Source organism: Canis lupus, chromosome 18 (genome assembly GCF_003254725.2).
Source record: "Canis lupus dingo isolate Sandy chromosome 18, ASM325472v2, whole genome shotgun sequence".
NCBI lineage: Eukaryota > Metazoa > Chordata > Mammalia > Carnivora > Canidae > Canis > Canis lupus.
In genome coordinates this window covers 25,475,540-25,490,934 of record NC_064260.1, presented here as the reverse complement: position 1 = coordinate 25,490,934, position 15,395 = coordinate 25,475,540, and the positions used below count along the sequence as shown (strand labels likewise).

Genomic DNA, 15,395 nt, shown 5'->3' with positions numbered 1-15,395 from the left:
CGCGACCGCCAGGCCCCACAGCTGCCTCGCCGTCCCCACCGGGCGGGGCCTGGGCCCCCAAGGCACTGCGGGGACTGCCCACTCTTCCCCCTCAGCCCAACGGGCACGCGCCGGACCTCACGTCTGCCGTTTCTGTGGCCTGTACCCCGTGCCCTCTCGTCTGCAGCCCACAGCGAGTCCAGGCCCCCAAGGCCCCGACCGCCGTCACCAGCAGGCCCCGAGGGGGGGCAGCGTGCTGGCGATCGGGCCGTGCAGGCCCCACCGGCCCGGCCTGGGGCAGACGCACAGACCGCGTGCAGAGTCCCCACGTCCCTAGACGGCCGGACAGGCCGCCGGTAAACACCTGGTTGTCAATGAGACACTAGGAAGACGTCTGTGTGAACCTGGAGCCAGGACGCAGCTTCAGGACATAAAGCCCCGCACGGGAGGCCCCGTAAAGAAACACAGACACTTCGGTGGTTACTTGGTTACTTGTTCGGTGGTTACTTGTGGTGAGCAGGCTTTGTTTGTTACGAAGTATCTCTTGTATTTGTCGGATGACACGCCCATCCACACAGAAAAGACACCTGTTACTAAAGCTCTAAGACCTCGGGAAAACTGACCATGTGCCCCCAGGGGCAGCTCCTAAACGAGGCTGGAGCCCCAGACATCCTGAGGCTGAGGGAGGACCAGTGACAGGATGGGGCAGGGGGCAGGACAGAAGACAGATGGGGGGGGGCAGGACAAGGGGATAGGATGGAGGAGCAGGGATGGGACGAGGGACAGGACAGGAGGACGGGATGGGATAAAAGGAGACGGGACAAGGCGATAGGATGAGGGACAGGACCAGGAACAGGACCAGGGACAGGACAGGTGGATAGGATGGGGGGGTGCGGGAATGGGATGGGACAGGACAGAGGACGGGACAGGAGAACAGGATGGGGGGCAGGGATGGGACGAAGGACAGGGCTGGGGACAGGACAGGAGCTGCCCGAGCAACGCTCTGCAGCGAGGCCCCGGGGCTGCTGGAACTCCCCAACGTGGGGGTCGGGGACCAGAGACAGGAGGACTCATTGCAGGTGGCACGCGGCGAGCACCTCGATGGCGGGCAGCCGGGTACCTTGCTGTGCAGAGCGAACCCCCAGGATGGAGCGGGAGGAGGGGGAGCAGGAGGGCCCGGGTCAGGGTGAGGAGCAGAGCGATGGGGGGGGTCCTGAGACAGGAGGGACATCCGGGATCCTCCCCTCACCCTCCTTGACTGACAGCGGCCTGGCCGGCGGGGCTGGGGGACAGGACATGCACCCGGCAGCGCAACGTGGGGTGAACACTCAGGACAGAACCGGCAGGTGGGCGCATGCGGACAGAGGGGCGGGTTACCTGGATGTGGTCTGGAAAACGGCCCGTCTTTAGCTTGTGTGACTCCAAAACATAAGAAAACCAAAATACTGGCCACAATACCTCTGCAAATAAAGAACAGACAGCCCCTCAGTGCGTGCCTCCGGCGGGGAGGGGCCCGGGGGGACACGGCCCCACGTGTCCGGGTCGGGCTCCCCTGGAGTGTCCCAATTTCGCAGCCAGGGTCTCCTAGGGGCGGGGCCACACGGCCTCCTGCTCCTCGGGCGACGCCGCCCCCGGCTGCCCCCCCACTACCCCGACCCCACCCACCCCGCAGGCCTGGCCTCCCCACTGGCCAGCATGGGCAAGGGTGCGCGCTGCTGGTTCCCGGGGGTCCAGAGGCGCCAGCCCAGGCTCTCTACCCGACACCTCACCCCGCTGCCCGCTAGTGCCCTTGGGCGTTGGGGGCGGCTGCGGGGGGGGGGGGGCTGCCCGGCCCCCGTAGGACACGAGCCTCCGCGTGGTCTGAACCAGCTCACCGCAGCCTTGCTCCCCGCCGATGCAGGAGGCCCAGAGGGACAGCTGGACACTGGCCCCCGTGCTCAGCAGGCCGGGACCCGCGCCCCAGCACAGGAGCCGCACGGAGGGCCCATGGGGTACCCACCCGCCAAGGACGCACCCTGGTCGGTGTGGGCTGGGGGAGGAAGTGCACACAGCTGCCTGGAGCAGCACAGGGACCCCCCTTGGCCGCCCCCCGGGTGACACCCTCCACCCCGAGAGACGCCCCTCCTGGTGCTACCACAACACAGCTCTGGAGCCACGGGTGAGCCGCAGGGGGGTCACCACGCAGACAGAACGAGGGAGGCGAGGCCTCTGGGCCCCCAGGGTGCCAGGCCACCTCCCGCCTCCCCGGGTCAGCTTCACGGCACCCACTTGGGCTCTGCAGCTCATGGCAGCTCAGCAGGCCTTGCCGGGCAGGCAGACACCGGAACCCCACCCCAACCCAGGGCCCTGTCGGCACCCCAGGCTTGGCCGTGGCCACAGGTCTCCAGTCTGTGCTGGTACATCACCCACGTGCCCAGCTCCCCACTGTTTCCCCCCCACTCTAGCTCCCCACTGTTCATGTGAAGCCCCCTTCTGCCCCAGAACAGCCTGCAGCCCAGGACACCCCCAGGACACCGCCCAGGACAGCCTGCAGCCCAGGACCCCCCCGGGACAGCCTGCAGCCCAGGACCCCCCAGAACAGCCTGCAGCCCAGGACCCCCCAGGACACTGCCCAGGACAGCCTGCGGCCCAGAACCCCCCAGGACACCGCCCAGGAGAGCCTGCAGCCCAGAACCCCCCCAGGACAGCCTGCAGCCCCGTCTCTATTGCTCACTGTCCTGTTTTCAGCTGTGCCCGGTGTCAGAGCTTTGACATGACCCCATCCTCCAGGCCTCAGTATTTTCTGAGCGCTTCCTTCCGGGCGCTGGAGACCCCCAGACCCAGCCTGGGAATCCACCCTCCCTCCAGGAGCCCTGGTTCCTCCACTGGAGGACGGTCTCCTTGCCACAGGGGCGTCGGAGCTTCTGGGCCCCTCGGCTGACAGAGCCTTGCGGCCTCACCGCACCTCCAGGTGAGCCTGCAATGCTCCCCGAGTCGCCGCCGTGTCCACACGAGGCCAGCGTCCCCAGCTCCCACCCTCATCCCGTGGACACCCTCCCCCCAGGGACACACCCGGTTCCCGCCTCCACCGGCCACTGAGCGGCTCCCTCTGACCCGGGCCATGTGGGCGGCGGTGGCAAAGCCGTGAACGGGACACCCCGCGGGAAGCCCCCACGTCCAGCAGAGCCCAGGGCCGGGGGCATCTGCTCTGCCTCGAGCCCAGGGTGGGGGGCCGCGGCCCCAACAGGAGCCACTCACTCTGTCCCTGGTGCACATTAGGTCTCCCGGGGCTTGCCGTCATCTGTGCGCTGCCAAGTCCACCAGGACAGCGCCAGGCAGGGCGGCGTCAGCCCCCACCCCCGCTCAGCCACTCGCCCCAGCACCACGCCTCCCACCACCTTCGCCAGCACGGACAGGTACACGCACAGGCCTTCCACACGGCTCTTCCACATTCTAAGCTGCTCCTCAGTGTCAGCCTCATCTTCGTCGTGTGGCAACACCCACCCCACCCACCGTTAACCAGTCAGCGCGGGACCAGACGCCAGCACAAGGCAGGTAACCCCACGGACCCCCTCCGCTCCCTTCTCTGCTCCTGATGTCCATAGGGCCACAGTCCTGTGGTCACCAACTGTCCTTCCCCGCAGCTCGCGGAGCGCCTCCTGTTGCGGGGGGGGGGGGGGGGGGAGACGGGACACACAGGACGGGACACCATCCAGCCACGAGTCACCAGAAGCCAACTGCATCTTTGCACCTGCTCGCAGACTTTTATCATTTAACGGCTCGTAGCCCAGTTCCCTGCGCTGGTTAACCACAGCGTCTGGATGTACCTGGTTTGTTGGTCCGTCCGCCCGCTCAAGGCGGAGCTACTGCTCCACGTCCGGGCCGTTACGGATACAGCGGCTCCGACATCCATGTGCAGGGGTTTGTGTAGACTGGAGTCTTCCCTTCCCTGGGATGGACTCCTTGGAGCCTGATTACTGGATCACGTGGTAGGAACCAGTCTAGTTCCGCCACAGACCCTGGAATTCCGGTGTCCTACCCAAGAGGTCCCCTTGGGCGCCTGGGGTCTCAGGTCATGGTCCCAGGGTCCTGGGATCGAGTCCCGCGTGGCCCCTGCTCCGCGTGGAGCCTGCATCTCCCTCCGCCCCCCTCCCCTGCTCATACGTGCGCTCTCACTCCAATAAAATCTTAAAAATAAGTAGTCGCCACCAAATCCAAGGTCACCAGCTTCTGAACTGTTTCTACCAGAAGTCTTGTTTCTTATCTTACGTTTAGGTCTGTAACCTATTGTCAGTGACTGTGAAAAGCGCACAGTCTGACGGCTTCCTTGCCGTGGGTGTAAACGTCCAGCTGCTCCAGCTCCGTGTGCGGGAAAGACTCGCGGCCCCGAACTGCCTCTGCTCCTCTGCCCGCAGGCGCCCTGGTCTGCTGCACTGGCCGCCGTGCCGACCCACCGGCCTCATCCCTGCCGCCTGTCAGCGGGGCCAGGTCATCCCTGCAGCCCTGCTCTCCCCCGTGTTCCCAGAACACGTTCACGGTTTACGCACACTCGCTTATCTTTGTACCCGAACGTACGCAGCACATGTGTGCGTACACATCCCAGGTGTGCCCTGTGGGATGGTGGGTCAGTAAAGCACGGCCCACCCCACAGAACACTTGCCAGCAACGGAGCGGCGTGCCGGTCGGTGACTCCGCGTACGTGAGCCCTCCGGCACATGAGGACTCCGGGCCGCACCTGCACACATGCAGTCTGTGACACTCGCTGAGCTGTAGGCTCTAATCGGACAAGTGTTGTATGAGATCCCTGGTCAATCAAGTTAACCTCAGAAGAAAAAACCTACTCCCCCAAAATAAAACAATTTCCCAGATCCATGAAAAGAATGACCTAGAAGCTGAAATCGAGAACTTAAGGAAAACAAACCAATTTCCTACATCTTAAACAATGCAAACATTATTTTTTTCTTTTTAACAATAAGCCTAATTTTTAGAAGCACTTTGTTTCCAGGACACACCAGCCTGCGGCATCAAAGCTCTGACAGGAGGTGAAGGGGCTGGGCTGGGGCCCTGGGGCCAGAGCCGCCCTGGAGGCAGCAGCAGAGCCACAGACGGTGTGTGTGTGTGTGTGTGTGTGTGTGTGTGAAGCGTCACAGGTCCCAGGCTCACCCAGGAGGGACAGGGACTGGCCACGGAGGTTCCAGTGTCCTCGGCGCACACAACCTCAGAGCAGGAGTCTAGGGGCCTCCAAGCCCCAACCCCCCCGAGTCCCCCCGCAGGGAGCTTGCTCCAGGGTGGCTGCGGTGAGCACCGGTGAACAGGTGGGACAGGCCCACAGGGTCGACCACTACTACCTCAGCGCTCGGACTGCAGGGCCCCGACAGGCTCTAGTGGGAACCGCTGCCCCACCCTGGGAGGGCACTGTCTGGATGCCCCACGTGGGCCCATGGGGGCTGGGGTCCTGCTCTGTGACGACTCTGGCCTGGAACTGCCCGTCATCGGTCTAACTTCACAGCCCCGGGGACACCTCTTCAGTGTGACGAGTCCTGCTTCCTGCTGCCCCCTGCCCACCCGTGCCCAGCGGGTACTCACGGGCAAACCCACAGAGAAGGCCACGTTCTACTAGCAAATACCCACTAAGCAAACTCAGGCTCCCACCACGGCCTCCCTGTCTGCTGCATCCTCAGGCTCAGAGTCCCTGGTGCAGAGCCCAGCGCAGCGAGAGCAGCCTCGGGCCACAGGGGGGCCAAGCTCCCTCCTCTACCTCTGGACTCTGTGACCCATGCACGGTGCACCAAGAGGCTCCCCCTGTGCCAGGGCGGCACCGAGCGACAGGCAGTGCAGAGATGCATTAGACCTGGAGCCTGACACCCAGGGCTCAGAAAAAAAGAGGAAGGCGCAGCAAAACCACCTGGCAGACAGGTGGCAGAGGCGGGAGGAAAACCTGCAGAGCCTGCAACCAGGAGCCAGGGCGCCTCCCAGCTGGGGACAAGGCGTGGGCCCTGGCGGAGATGCAGCCTCAGGACCAGATGGGGGCTGTGAGGTGCCGCACACACGGGCTGCCAGGGAGCCCCGGCACCCACAGAGCACACGCTGGTGCTCACGGCACCCTCCCAGGCCGATGCTGACACCCCCACTTTACAAGTCCCGGCCCCAATGACCAAGTCTGACCCGTGGTCTTCTGGCGCTGCCCTCTGCCCGTCTCGGCCCTGGCACCCCGTCCCACCAGAGCCAGTGGGTCAGAGGAGCAACGGGGGCTTCAGCGGCCTGAGGAGCCCCCCCGCGCAGAGACCTCACAGCACTCAGCTCTACAGCCAGTGCATCGCCTGCACATGCTTGAGGGTGGCCTCAGTATCCGTGGGATTCCAGCAAAGAAGCACCCACCAGCTAGTCCATTCTGCAGAGAACCCTGAAAGGGAGTCTGTCCACTTCCTGACCTGCAGGATAACAGGCTTTCCACAAGAAAGCTCGTTTACAATTTTCAGAAAGCATTATTATCAACAAAGCTCAAGAACGGTGCTGGCCGATGGGAGGCTCGTCCCTGACCACCACCAAAGCCTGTACGCCCCAGACGCCCACTCACAGGCTCTGTGATCATGATTTATAAGACATATAAACTTGGGGGGACACAAACCAGGGGCCGCCAGACGCCTTGGGCCCATTGCACCCCATCAGAAAGGGGCCAGGATGATGCTTTGCCCGTTGACATATTGTGATACTGTGACTTATAAGACATATACTTTTCTTCATCCCATTTTTGGCACAGAACACCTAAAGCCTTGGGAATTTCTCTAGTGATCAAGGGGTTTTTGTTATGTTAATGAGGCGGCTTCCCTGACTACCAAGAGAGCCAAGCACCAGGCAGAGGGCTGGTTCTCTCCCAGCCCGGATCCTGGGGATGACCCCTGGGAATGGCCGCAGGGCTCAAGGCTGAGTTCAGTCCCCAAAGGCTGACGACTGAGTCAGTGCTGGCTGAATGACAAAGCCTCCGTGGAACCCTAAGGGCGAGGTTCTGAACCTCTGGCTTGGGGACCACGGGCTGACATGGGGACAGTGCTGTGCCTGGAATGGCCGTGGATGTCTCCCCACCCCTGGCCCTGGCATCTCTTCCATCTGGCTGCTCCCAACCCGCGTCCTTTCATGAGCTGCTGGGGACGCGGGAAGGAGAACATCTCCCGACTCCGTGGGCCGCTCTTGCGAATCAGTACAACCAAGAGGTCACGGAGGGCTCCGGTGGCCCCACGTGGTCAGAGCACAGGTGCGGCCCCGGCTGGTGGCTGGGCCCTGGATTGGTGACGAGGGTCCAGGGACAGTCTGATAAAAATGAACCCTGGCCCGTGCCACCTGCTGTGCCCTTGTGCAGAAGGTGTCAGGACGGAGCTAACTCTAAGTGGTGCCAGGGCCCTGCTGGTGGGGTGTGTGGGGAAACCATCCCTCCCATCAGAACTGGTGAGCAGAACCCCTTTCTGGGCTCCATCTCTGGTGGTACCGCAGCACATTCTGTGCAAACCCCACACGGGCTGCAGATCCCATGAGAGATGGGCCCCTCGAGGGTCCTGGGGCAGGTGCAGGGGGGCTAGAAACCTCAACAGCTCCAAGAGGCAGCTGCGAGAGATGCCTCAGGCACGTGCAACGGGGAGGCTGGGAAGCCAGCCAGCCTCTGAGTGACGAGTCTGGGCCCCTGAGCCACTGGCCAGCCTGGGGAGAGCAAGGACCCACACCCCAGCGGGCCAGGTGCCTGCACCCCCCGACCGGAGGCGTGGTTACCTCTTGGTGTTATAAGCTGTGTCCCGGGGCGTCTCCTCCAGCAGAGTCACGTAGCCAAGCACACAGGTGAGGATGAAGAGCACAGTCAGGGTGTGGGCTCGCCTGAAATCCAAACACACAGAGAATGTGTCAGCGCACAAAGCAGGACGACACCTGTGCCCGGCAGCGGAGGCAGAGCTCAGCCTTCAGTCACTGGCGGGGTGGCTCCTAGCTGGGTCTGCCTTTGCTGTGTCAGCCCATCAGTCAAGAGCGCCAAGCTGCCGGGAGAGCCGACGGCATCCTGGGACGTGCCCGGCTCTGCGTGGGGCAGGAGGGAACGTCTGCTGGTGGTGTCCGCAGCACGTGGCCATCGCGGAGAGAGAGGAGGTGCAGGTAAATGTGGTGGTTTTCACTGAGCAGATAGGAGCAGCCTCAGGATTTGTGAAGCGCCGCGTCTAAGAGGCTCGAAACAACAGCCCAAGACCCGAAGAGGTGAGAGAAAGGGTGACCAGGACTCGAAATGAGGAGGCGCGGCCCCCAGCAGTGCCGTTTACTCGGGAGACCTGGGCCTCAGCTCTCTGGCAGCCAGCGGGCACCTGCCCTGGACGCGGCCGCCGCCACTCAGGTACGCCACGCCCCACGTCACACACCACCTGGACCCTCTGCACCCTAACAGCTGCTTACAGCGGGAGTCGCGGACCCAGACCCCACGCGAGCAGAGCACGTCCCTGGAGGGGACGCAGCCCCCTGGAGCCTCAGGGTCCTGATCTCTGAGTGAGAATGCTTCCAACCTTGGGCGATTGTGTCCAGCAAACACGCCCTCCAGGAGCGAACCGAACACCGTCTGGGCAGGAACAAGGGGAAGGAGAGCAGCAGGCCCGCTCTAAGAGGACCGCTCCCCAAGTCCTCGGACAGAAACCAGGCCGCCGGGAACCAAGAAACGGCAATAGAAGCGGCACTTGCTAGTGATGTGCACCGTCCTCACCGGGCGCTCCAGGCGCCTAACTATTGGAGGCAGCCACCGCAGCACGTTCTCTGAGATGCTCCGAGGAGAGGCTGAGAGGGTCAGCGCGGACCCGGTGTGGCGGAGCCGGGGGCCAAGACAGCGAAGGCTGGGGAGGACTCACAGCCTTCCAGGGCGACACCGGAGACGTAACCTGATCCATCACTTGCTCGGAGGTGGAGCATGCAACCAACCCCACCAACCCCGGCGTGAGAGGGGAACAGAAACAGGGAGAGGCACCAGCGAGAATGGGGCAAATTAACAAGGCAGGAAACAACAAATGTTGGAGAGGATGCGGAGAAAAGGGAACCCTCTTACACTGTTGGTGGGAATGTGAACTGGTGCAGCCACTCTGGAAAACTGTGTGGAGGTTCCTCAAACAGTTAAAAATATACCTGCCCTACGACCCAGCAATTGCACTGTTGGGGATTTACCCCAAAGATACAAATGCAATGAAACACCGGGACACCTGCACCCCAAGGTTTATAGCAGCAATGGCCACGATAGCCAAACTGTGGAAGGAGCCTCGGTGTCCAACGAAAGATGAATGGATAAAGAAGATGTGGTTTATGTATACAATGGAATACTACTCAGCTATTAGAAATGACAAATACCCACCATTTGCTTCAACGTGGATGGAACTGGAAGGTATGCTGAGTGAAGTAAGTCAGTCGGAGAAGGACAAACATTACATGTTCTCATTCATTTGGGGAATATAAATAATAGTGAAAGGGAACATAAGGGAAGGGAGAAGAAATGTGTGGGAAATATCAGAAAGGGAAACAGAACGTAAAGACTGCTAACTCTGGGAAATGAACTAGGGGTGGTAGAAGGGGAGAAAGGCGGGGGGTGGGAGTGAATGGGTGACGGGCACTGGGGGTTATTCTGTATGTTAGTAAATTGAACACCAATAAAAAATAAATTAAAAAAAAAAAGAAAAAGAAACAGGGAGAGGGACAGAATGGCAGACGTGAACGTGTCAGTAACTGGGCGTGAGCTACCTATGGGGACAGCTAGACAACGGAGGCTGGTACACATGCAGCGCCGCATAGCCGTCGGGGAGCTCGGGGGGCTCGGGCACGCAGGCAAAGCCGGTCCCCAGCACTCGGGGCCACCTGGCCCTGTTTACGTGGCATCGTCCAAGGGCCACATGGTGGCCGAGACCAGGCACTCCATGCTCTGCCTGTGACGACTGCTGCACTGATGCTCATGGGACGGAGGATTCTACAAAGTCAGATTTACTGTAGGTACTTTATGGAGGAAAATAAATAAAGATCTCTCAGTTGTTACGGATCGACCATTCCTGGCACAAGGCGAGGGTCCAGGCAAGCGTGCAGGAGCGCCCTGCGCGGTGAGCAGGCGCGTGAGGCAGCGTGCCCGGCCACGCACCTCTGGGAAGGCACCACCCAGAGACCGGCACCGAGCAGGAATCTCTGGGGCCAAATTCCCATCCCCAGCAGTTTGGAGGAACCACAGGCTTCTCTGCAGGGCACACATTCCTCAGTGGGCCTCCGCAGAGAGGAAGCGCGGAGGGCTGCGGACCGCGTCCCCCATGGGCCTTCCCCCCCACAGGGCTCTAAGGAGGCTCAGGTCCCAGGGGCTCCGGGTGGGCAAAGCGCCCCCAGCAGGCTGACCGCCGGACGCAGGTGCACAGAAGCACCTGTGCAGGCATCCACCCAGGGAAGAGATGGGGCCGTGGCCCCAGGGGGCTCCTGGCAGGGCAGGGGTCTATGAGGGAACAGGGGCTCCTTCGCCCCAGCCTTGGGAGAACCGACAGAAAGATAGCGAACAGCCCACAAACCGGCATCAGACTCAAAAGGAAAAGAGGGAAGGTGACAAGTTCCGCAAGGCCAAGGGAACACCTCACGGCCACCGTGTGGCCCAGGACCCGCCTACGCTGCCTCAGGGCCACCAGCTCGCCAAGGGGCTGCGCACGACAGCTAATGGAGGTTGCTGCCCCCCCCCCCCCCCCCCCTGGGGTCCTCACTCTGGGGCACAGAAGCCATCGTGAAGATGTGAAAGCCTTTTGTCCTGGATCTTTTTTTTTTTTAAAGCAGGCTCCATGTGGAGCCCAACCCAGGGCCTGAACTCAGGACCCTGAGATTAAGAGACTTGATTGAGCCACCCAGGCGCCCCTGCCCTGTCCTGGGACTTAAAACCTGACCTCAACCCTCTGGTTTCTTTCACATTACTTCCCACCAACACACTAAGCTTCCTGTCGTTTCTTTGGGCTAAAACATATTCCCTGAGGAGCCCAGGGCAGCTCTGGTCATATATGGTTTCCATCCTCCCCAAAACAAGGATTCCCTGAAAAAGAAAAACTATTTGTCCGTCGGGATTAACGTTCTCAGGAAGAATTGGTGCTAAGTAGGCCTTCCTCTGCTCTGCTCTGAAGAGGGAACGAAACAGTCAAGGACCCAGAGGAGAGGACAGGGGACCACAGTCTCACAGCAGAACAAACTTCAGAACTGCTAAAATCAATTGCTAATACAAAATAAAATATTTATATTAAATTATGATGAAATCCACCTTTAAAACACTCCCCATTTCTGCACAACAAAATGCAAAGACAACCAACCGAAAGGAAGAAAATATTTGCAAATCATATGTCTGATAAGAAGCTCATATCCAAAATCCATGACGGACTCACACCCCTCACAGCAAAACCCCAAACCTGACCACAAAATGGGCGGAAGACCTGAACAGACGCTTTTCCAAAGAGGACACCCAGGTGGCAAACGGACACAGGAAAAGATGCTCCACCTCACTCGGCACTGGCATCGGGGAAATACACATCAAAGCTACGGTGGGACACCACCTCGCACCATCAGGAAGCAACACGTGGTGGGGAGGACGCGGAGAAAGGGGAGCCCCCCACGCTGCGGGCGGGAACGCAGGCTGGCGTGGCCACCGTGGAAACGTGCGGAGGGTCCTCAAGAGGGTAACACAGGATCGCTGCAGGATCCAGTGATTCCACCGCAGGGTACTGGAAGGAAGCAAACCACCACGTTGTCCGTTACTGCAGCGTCACGAGCAGGAGCCCAGCAGGGAAGCACCCCAACGGGCTGTCACGTGCGTATTTATACGACGGAATATTACTTCGCCACAAATAGGAGAGAAACCTTGACGTCTGCAACACAGGTGGAAGCTGAGGGCATCGTGCTGAGACAAGTCACACAAGGAATGACAAACACCCGGTCATCTCTCTTACAGGTGGAACCTAAACACAAGACCAAACTCCTAGAGGAGCCCGAGCGGCTCAGCTGGCTGGGTGTCCGAATCTTGATTTTGGCTCAGGTCGCAATGTCAGGGTCGTGGGATTGAGCCTCGCGTCGTGTCGGGCTCCACGTGGAGCACGGGGCCTGCCTGATTCTCTCCCCCTGCCTCCCCCACCCCAGCTCGCACATGCACTCTCAAAACAACACAGAGAAACCAAACTCAGAGAGAACAGGCTGATGGTTGCAGGTGGGAAAATAATGAGGTTGCCTTCTTGATTTAAAAAAAGAAATTCCCTTTGCTGAATCACTTTATAAATTTCCTGTGCTGACCAATAGTGATGTTTAACAGGTGGTTCATCTGTGGTTCTGAGCACTTTCAACATATTCAGCATTACAGCATTTTGGCGAGGAAACAACATCAGCCCAGTTGTTTAAGGGCAGAAAAAAGCCGCAGACTCCCGGCCATCACGATGTTCGCGTGGTCAGGGCTCGACCCCGACAGAGCACTTTCAACAGGCAGCTTGTGGCAATAAGGAGAAGTCCCAGGACTGCATCCAGGGGAGACAGAGCTCCATTAATTCTGATTTTCTGACCATTGCTCAATCCATGGCCTGTGCTCCACTTCCGTTTCTCACTGTAAAGTCTGAATTTCCTGCGTTGACATTTTTCCTTGGAAAAAGACAAGGGACATCGTGGGAAAAGTGCAGATTTTATTACCAACTTTGCCTCTCAGTACACTTGAGGTCTTGAGCCACTTCCTCTTTCAGGTTTAATTTCCCCATCTTCAAACTGAGAATTGAAATACTGACTTGCAAATAACTGTAGAAAATAAAAGTATTACCTAGCAAGTTTAGCCAAAACAAAACCAACTCCCGTGTCTTACATGCAGCACCATCTCCACACGCGAGGAGGTACAGACCCAACGCTCCACAGGCAGACCTCCCCGTCCCTCCCAGACGCCTCCTTGCTCCACCCCTGACACCCGAGGAAGACAAGAGCATCCTTTGGTTTAGTGGCTAATAGATAACTCAGGGGAGATTTGGGTCCAGTGATCCAGGCCCAGGACCGGAGCGGCCGTAAATCCTGTGACTCTCCAGTCACTCAGCAAGGGCGAGGGCATGAGGACAGGACACCTGCCTCCCGGCCACTCTCAGTGGAAACACCCAAATGTCAGTCCCTCTCTAAAGACGACCATACTCATTATGCCAAGTAGGCAGAAAGGCAGGCCCGCCAAACCAATTAGAGGAAACACGAAGGTGTGGCTGGCACGCAGAGCATAAGGAAGCCTCCGCCAGGAAGGGCCAGGGCCAGAGGGCCTGCCCCAGGCATGCAAGAGGTGCCCGTGGTCATGCCACTGATCCTCCGGCCTGCTGACCGATAGGACCACATAGGTATCAGCTGTGGAGTTGAGCTTTCCAGTTGTGGGCAAAGCTGGCAAAGCCCTGGCCCATGATGACTGAGAAAAGCATTTTCAAAAACCTGGGGCTCTCGCGGCTGCGCTGACACACTGCGCACAGCAGTCTCGAGGGTCACTGAGGTGCTGGCTCAAGGCCTGGGGTCACCAGGTGCGCTCCCCTGAAGTGTCACAACCATCCCTTGCCTCCTGCCTTGGGAGCTGGTCAGGAAGCGTGCTATCCCGTTGCAATTCACCCAATGTCCATCTCCAGACGGCAACGTTCGGTAGCACCTCTTCAGGACATCAGGTCCCCTAGTGTCTCCCAGATGATCTTTAGAAAATGAGAGTCAAGACAGCTGTGTGCCATTCCCGAGTCTGGTGCTATGTGGCCCCAGATGTTCCACCCTGGAGACCGGCACAACCGGTAGATGGGGTGGTGTTCTTGCCACTGGCAGACCCAGTAGTGCTCACGCCCCCTCTTGGGAGGGCAGCCCGGCCTCCAGCTCCAAGGTGCAGGCAAACCCTGACCCTACTTATATACCCTGTGGCCAACAAGTGGTAACAGACACTCCGAGTCCTCCTACGTGGCCCAGCACAACCCCCAGCATGGGCACCTTTTAGAAAACTGAGTAGTCTTGGGACATAAAATCATTTCGATAAACACATGCTTTTAGTCTTCATGCGGGTTGTTTCATTATTAAAGTCCTCTAAAACATAAAATAAAAGCCTTTAGAACACCAACACAAGTCAGCGAGAGGAACTTTGGGAGCTGGCAACTGGCTAAGCTCTGCAGGTAAGAATAAGTAACTCTTACCAGGCAGGCATCTGGTTACCTGCCTTGGGGAAACGTGAAGCTCCGTCCCCTCCACAGGTGAGGGGAAGGCCTGGGATGCAGCAGGGCCTAGAGCACAGACCACAGCAAGACCCAGCGCCAGGGCGCAGCACAGCTCACCGCAGCGGGGGCAGGCAGGAGCCACGCACCGGGAGGCCCACCAGGCAGGTACCACCTGCCCGCCCGTCGCACCGCCTCCTGGTCCCATCAACCCTCCTCGTAGGTGAGCTCAGCTACAGCAGGCATCTGTGTGTCCAACTCCCGGCGACCAAGCAGCCTCGTGGGGAGGGCCCTGGCTTCTAAAGCAACGAGCAGGAGCCTTTCCCTGGACCGGGTGATATGTGTGCTCCGCGCCCCTCAGCGCCGCTCCAGCCAGGGCACTTGACTCCTGAGGCTCCAGTCTTCTGCCGGGATCTAAGCTTGTTCAGCTCTCTGCTGCAATCCGGTGGCCGGCACCCAGCTGGGGAAACAGCAGCAAGCCGGGTGCGGTCCAGGAGGGCCTTCCTCCTGAGGTCGGCGGGGCCTGCGGCGGCGGAGACCTGACCCTGTCCCGTCCACGACTCGGCGGCCGCCGGACGCCTTGGGTTCCCGAGGCAGGGCAGGGAGGGCAGCGGCTGCGGGCACCCCCGGGGAAGACACCGATGTCACCCATGTCATCCAGGTGCAGGCTGCACCCCCGCCCACGCCGGCCTCCTGCGGTCTTCGCCCGAGGCTCGCGGCCCCTCATCAGGCCTCCGTAACCACCCCACGGCGGGGTGCTCCGCCGGCTGCGCAGGACCCGCGCGTGCGGCCAAGGAAAGCCCGACCCGACCCTCGCCGAGCGGGCTTCCCAGCACGTGGGACGCTCTCCGACGGGGCGGGAGCCGGGCCGCCCCAAGGTCACGGGCTCTCTGCGCATGCGCCCCGCCTGCCCCGCGCGAGGGGTCGCGCCCTCGGCGCCCGCGCTGGGCTCCGAGCAGCGCCGGGAACGCGCGGCCGGGGGGAGGGGGAGGCGGGGCCTCCGGGGTCGGGCGGGGTCGCGGCGCCCCCCAGCCCTCGCGCCCCCGGCCGCCCTTACCAGAAGAAGGTGTTGGTGCCGTCGTCGTACACCTCGGACTCGGTGCTGCGGCGGCCGCCCCCCCGCTCCGCGCCCGCGCCCGCGCCGTCCGGCGGCTCCTCCAGCGAGGCCTTGCCCGCCGGCACCGGCGACCCCGGCCGCGGACCCCCGGCGCCTCTGCGCTCGCCCCTCCGCATGGCGCCCGCCCAGCC

The 15,395-nt window shown here is 60.8% G+C and overlaps 1 protein-coding gene across 2 annotated transcripts in view; it reads right to left on the bottom strand.

Annotated features, from left to right (window-relative positions):
• The window catches only part of PTDSS2 (phosphatidylserine synthase 2), a 20,888-nt gene extending 5,493 nt beyond the window's left edge, over window positions 1–15,395 (bottom strand). Inside the window, exons 1-3 of one of the 2 annotated variants that reach the window (XM_025452597.3) lie at window positions 15,205–15,395; window positions 7,720–7,821; window positions 1,357–1,439 (exon numbers count right to left, since the gene is read on the bottom strand). In XM_025452597.3, coding sequence (XP_025308382.1) covers window positions 1,357–1,439; window positions 7,720–7,821; window positions 15,205–15,380 — 361 coding nt within the window. In that variant the 5' untranslated portion in view covers window positions 15,381–15,395. Of the gene's footprint in view, window positions 1–1,356; window positions 1,440–7,719; window positions 7,822–11,399; window positions 14,188–15,204 lie in introns of those variants that run through there. The other variant, XM_025452598.3, reaches the window with a different exon arrangement.